General features: G+C 29.6%; 1 protein-coding gene across 1 annotated transcript; it reads right to left on the minus strand.

Moving 5' to 3' along the window:
* Positions 1-1,432: 1,432 nt before the first annotated feature.
* LOC131594507 (plant cysteine oxidase 2-like) lies at positions 1,433-5,512 on the minus strand. Its single transcript, XM_058866657.1, has 5 exons — positions 5,131-5,512; positions 4,385-4,506; positions 4,115-4,274; positions 3,244-3,447; positions 1,433-1,687 (listed from the first exon to the last, which is right to left on the minus strand). The coding sequence occupies exons 1-5, from the start codon at positions 5,372-5,374 to the stop codon at positions 1,563-1,565; spliced, it is 855 nt and encodes a 284-aa protein (XP_058722640.1). The 5' UTR covers positions 5,375-5,512; the 3' UTR covers positions 1,433-1,562.

Genomic DNA, 5,512 nt, shown 5'->3' on the forward strand with positions numbered 1-5,512 from the left:
ATATGTTATTGTGACGTAGTGATAGTATAATTGTGAATTTGAATATGTTATCTTAATTGATTAATGACATTGTTGCCGTTTTGAAAGTTGTATTATATTGATAAGTTGTTTTGCGATGAAAATTGTTGTAAGATGTTATGTGATGTGAAGTGGTGAAATTATGTATGATCTATATCTCCTATATTATTTATCATGCATTCCTTTATATTGTAAGATATCTCACCCCTTTGCTGATATTTCCCCTACCATAGGAAATGGGCAGGTACTCAAGATTAGTCGTGGATGTTCGAGGTTATTGATGTGAAGTCTTTATGTTGCTTTATGGCAAGTCGAGTTGGTGTCCATTGCTCTGATACATAGCACTCAGGGGAATTAGTCGTTATTATTTGATTGTTGTATTCTATGATGACATTTGTGCTAAGTTGAATTGAAAGATGTTTCTAAGTCGATTCTAATTTATAAGTTGAAGTTTGGAAGTTATTGAATAACGTGGTGTTTTCTGAATGCTATGTATCCATGTTAAATTCAATATAAGTATGTTTGTTTGGTTAAGTTGTAATGTGACATCCCATCTTTGATGAATATTTTTAAATGCACTATGATTTTCGCTTATAATTGCACGGTAGAATTGGGGTGCTACGTGTTGCTCGCACATGTCTTTGATAGCATAATCCTTAAAACATCGGAGAAACCTCAAAAACTGGCAGACTATCAAGGAGGCTGAGGACCTTAACAAACACGCAGAGCACGTCGATAACAGGTTGGACTATTATCATGCCCATGAGACCGTAAAGTGTAAGCTCTTTGTGTTATTCCACATACGTGCAGTTACCAATCATTCCCCTATGTCGCAGAGTATCTCTCTAGAGAATACCATGCTAATCTCCTAAATCAATCTAACGGTTGACCGCATCCGACTTCGTTCCGCATATGTGTAGTTACCAACCATTCCCCTATTTGAAGAGAAAAACACACCACTTCATAGGTATTCAAATTCTCTGTCATTCAAAATTCATTTTTTACTCTCGTACTGACTTGAGCGTTAAAATATTAACATTGTAAGTCAGTCTCCTCTCCATCCTATCAGAAATTCTGAGCCACTGCAACAAACTACAAATTCATCATCTTCTATCTAATCTAGTTCTAGAAAAGAACGCCCATATTATTTATTAGAATATTTATAAATTTAATTAAGTAATAGTTTATAAAGCATGTTAGAGAATGTATTATTAATACTCCAAATAAAAATGAACCGAATATTAAATAGGAAATAACCCGTATATCCCAAGAAATGCAGACCTTTAATCCTTTTTTTATGAAATGTTTTCATATGTTTGTTAAGTCTAATATTATACTAAGGTGATGAAATATAATTTGTATAAAACATGTGTATGCTCAAAACTTATTATTATAATTATTAAACTATTAAACATTAGACAAAAGAAACCAACAAATATGTTAAATGCACATTAAGAAAGAACATGATCTAAGAAGGTTTGCTAGCTATGAAATACATTGAAATACATGCAATTAAATAAACATAGATATGATTTTATAGGGAATTAAGTCTCTATAATTTGAGGACCCAAATATTCAATTCCATCCATTTGAGAGTTTTCTGGCATCTCAATTTCTTCTAACCATGCATAGCTCTCATTTTCTTCTTTCAATTCAGCAATCTCTCCATCTGCAATTTAATTTGAAATCATTAATTGTAAAATTCAATAATACTAAGGATTAATGTAATTAATGACTAATATATGATAGAGTTGCTTAATTCACATTTAGTGTGCTCCAATAATTTAACAAGTTTTCTTTATAAGTCCAAGTAAAACCAAAGAAGAATTTACGATCATCGTCTCCCTAGCACCATCGTATTAAAGAATTGTCAATATTAGACACTGACACATGCAGACACTTCATTCAAAAATTTAAATTAATTAATATAGTGTTAATATTAGACACCAACCCGTATCAATATTAGACAGCGATACGTGTAGGCACTTCTTTCAAAAATTCAAATGAATCAATTTAGTGTTAATATTAGACACCAACACGTGTCAATATTAGACACTGACACATGTAGACACTTCTTTCAAAAATTCAAATTAATCAATAGAGTGTTAATATTAGACACCGACACGTTTAGGCACTTCTTTCAAAAATTCAAATGAATCAATTTAGTGTTAATATTAGACACCAACACGTGTCAATATTATACACTGACACATGTAGATACTTCTTTCAAAAATTCAAATTAATCAATAGAGTGTTAATATTAGACACCGACACGTTTAGACACTTCTTTTAAAAATTCAAATGAATCAATTTAGTGTTAATATATATTAGACACCAACACGTGTCAATATTAGACACTGACACGTGTAGGCACTTCTTTCAAAAATTCAAATTAATTAATATAGTGCTAATATTAGACACTGACACGTGTCAATATTAGACACCGACACGTGTAGGCACTTCTTTCAAAAATTCAAATTAATCATATAATGTTAATATACTAGACACCGACACGTGTAGGCACTTCTTTCAAAAATTCAAATTAATCAATATAATGTCAATATTAGACACCAACACGAGACACCGACATGTGTAACACTTCTTTCAAAAATTCATATTAATCAATATAGTGTCAATATTAAACATGTGACATGTGTAGGCACTTCTTTCAAAAATTCAAATTAATCAATATAATGTTGATATTAGACACCAACACGTGTTAATATTAGACACCGACACGTGTAGACACTTCTTTCAAAAATTCATATTAATCAATATAGTGTCAATATTAGACACTGACACGTGTAGGCACTTCTTTCAAAAATTCAAATTAAATAAGATAGCGTCAATATTAGACACCAACACGTGTAGACTCTTCTTTAAAAAATTTCAAATACATAAAATAGTTTCTCTATTTAATTTCTCTATTTATAAAGAATCTATTTCAAATTTATATCGAAGTCATTGAAATCAATAATAAAATTTTATTTTGATTGCATCACGAAATCAAAGATGATTGACTCCTTGATGACTAATGTACTATGAGATAGTATTTGTGTTATGTCTGATGTATGAGTTTTGTTTTTCGATTTTTCATAGATTAGAGGACAATTAAACACAGTCTCCTAAGAAGTCCAAGAATGATGTTGGTTATATTTTTACTTACTTGGATCAATTGTGTTTTGGTAACAATTCTTATAGCAAAAGAATAAAGTAACAACTTACTTGGAAAAGCAGTGTAAAGATGATCTTTATAGTAAGAGCAATCTCTGTCATCATCTTTAGAATAAGGAGGTCCAATAACATCAAGAACAGCACATGGAGTTATGGCTGTAAATTCATGGATGTTTCCTCCACTTTTTGGATACAACACTGAAGTGTCACATGGTGATGTGAATACTTTATTAGCTTTTAACTTTGCCAACCTCACTGCAAAAAATACAAGACTAAATTTATATTAACAATCAAGATGATAAATAAATGGAGTCTCGTAGGTTTGAACTTGTCCTTCTGCATGCAACCGAATGTCTCGATAATTTCCACAAAATGTGAAGTTGGACTCGCTAAATAGAATGTGAATTATATCTCACATAATTGAGTATGATATTTATGAATGTTATGGACTAGATTTCGTGCAAATCACACTTTAATGTATCACACAATCACACAATCTAAATATTTGATTCAGGATTAGACGGCCGACATTCTAAATTCTAGTAATCGAGTCTAATATACAAAGTTGGACTTAGGGAATTATAGATTTATTTGATGCATTCACGCAATCTGAATATTTGTATAAGATCAAACGTCTACATTCCAAGTTTTATTTAGTAATTAGGTCTAAAATTTGAGATTGAAACTTTAGTCGTTTGATCTTGTCAAACTTGTTCTGATAATCTAAATCAACAACTTCTTAATCGTGTGTGGATCTAAATTGCGACGATTACACCTAGAGGTTTTTGCAACAGGGTCGCAACCTCATTTAAAACCAAATACCGTATTGTGGAATGTATGATAAACAATGTTAGTACCATTTCTCATTCCATGAATAAGGTTAGTAGTTTGGTGATATGAATAGAGAGATTTGAACACATACATTGAGATGGTTGGTTCAACAAATTGTGAGAGACATCAGGATCAACCCAATCATAAGACTTAATGTGCATTTGTCCCAATAGAAGCTTACTGAAAACAGTCATTCCTGGATGGTTATGAAGTGGAATCACACCATTTGTAGGTAGGAAAAATATACATAGCTGCATCAAACCAAAAACAAATTATTATTATTATTATACCCTAAAATTAAATACATATATTATAGAATCTAGCTAGAAATTTTAATAAAATAAGTGATTACAATACTTACTGAAAAATTGTCACATTTGTATATGGTTGTGTATGTGACTCTTGGATTTTCTTTGACATTGTTTTCTGCTTTGAAGAATTGTATTTCTTTACTTAGTCCAACATCTTCTGGCTTCATGTTATCTGCTTATTAAAAAAATTAATATTTTGAATTTTGAAAGAAAAAAATAGATACATTTTAATTTATTAAAAAATATTCACATGCAAAATAAAATATGTTTAAATGCTAATTTTCTCTAGAATTTTTTTAAAAAATGTTATTTTAATTTTTAAATGGAAACTAGAGAAAAAAATATCAATCAGTCAAATACTCAATTTAACTAGAATAAAATATTAATTATCAAAATATACATGCATTAACAAAAACTCTTCAATTTGAAAAGGAAACAAATGGTAAGTTAGTAAAATAAATAAGCAAGTTGATATAAAGAAAATTAAATGAACCTTTGAAGAAATGCAAAAGCTAAAATTGAAAGAGCATTAAAATCAAATTAATTGGCCTAACTTTATAATTAATTGATCTAACTTTATAATTAATTTGTTTCTAATTAAACTCATACATTAAAATCAACATCAACAACATGCAAATGGTAAATAATCTCCAAATCCAAAAAACATGACACAAAAGTTTGCAACAAAAACTAACAAAAAGATAAATTAATATCACACTTTCTTTTCCAATTAATCACACAATTTGAAACATAGAAATTAACAAAAAACAATAGAAAAAAAATTAATTAATCATACCAAGAATGTGACATAGTTTGTGAACATGTTTTGTTGAAGGAACAGTATCAGGTCCTTTGAATGTTTCCATGCATGAGACAAATAGCTTCTGAAGTGCTTTATTTGAAATTGGCTTCTTAACTTTGCTACTATGATAATGTTTCTTCTTTTTTATAATCACTTTTTTCATATAACCAACTTTTTCATTTTTTTCTACTATTCCATCCTCCATTTTCACTGATACACCTCCAATATCTTCCTTCATATATATATGTTAACACAAAATCTTCTTTGTGTCCTTTTTTTTCACTTCAACAAAATCAAAAATATTACTATTCCAAAAGAAATTTTTTTAAAGTAATATACAGAAGAAAGAGGGGATAGAGAAGTTTGGGAGAAAGAT

Source organism: Vicia villosa, linkage group LG4 (assembly GCF_029867415.1).
Source record: "Vicia villosa cultivar HV-30 ecotype Madison, WI linkage group LG4, Vvil1.0, whole genome shotgun sequence".
Classification (NCBI taxonomy): Eukaryota; Viridiplantae; Streptophyta; class Magnoliopsida; order Fabales; family Fabaceae; genus Vicia; species Vicia villosa.

Coding starts and splice junctions, on each gene's coding strand:
- LOC131594507 (XM_058866657.1), bottom strand. CDS start 5,374: ATGAAGGAAGATATTGGAGGTGTATCAGTGAAAATGGAGGATGGAATA. Junction 3,448..4,114: donor GTTGAACCAACCATCTCAAT/GTATGTGTTCAA, acceptor TATTTTTTGCAG/TGAGGTTGGCAAAGTTAAAA. Junction 1,688..3,243: donor TCTTTACACTGCTTTTCCAA/GTAAGTTGTTAC, acceptor ATTAAATTGCAG/ATGGAGAGATTGCTGAATTG.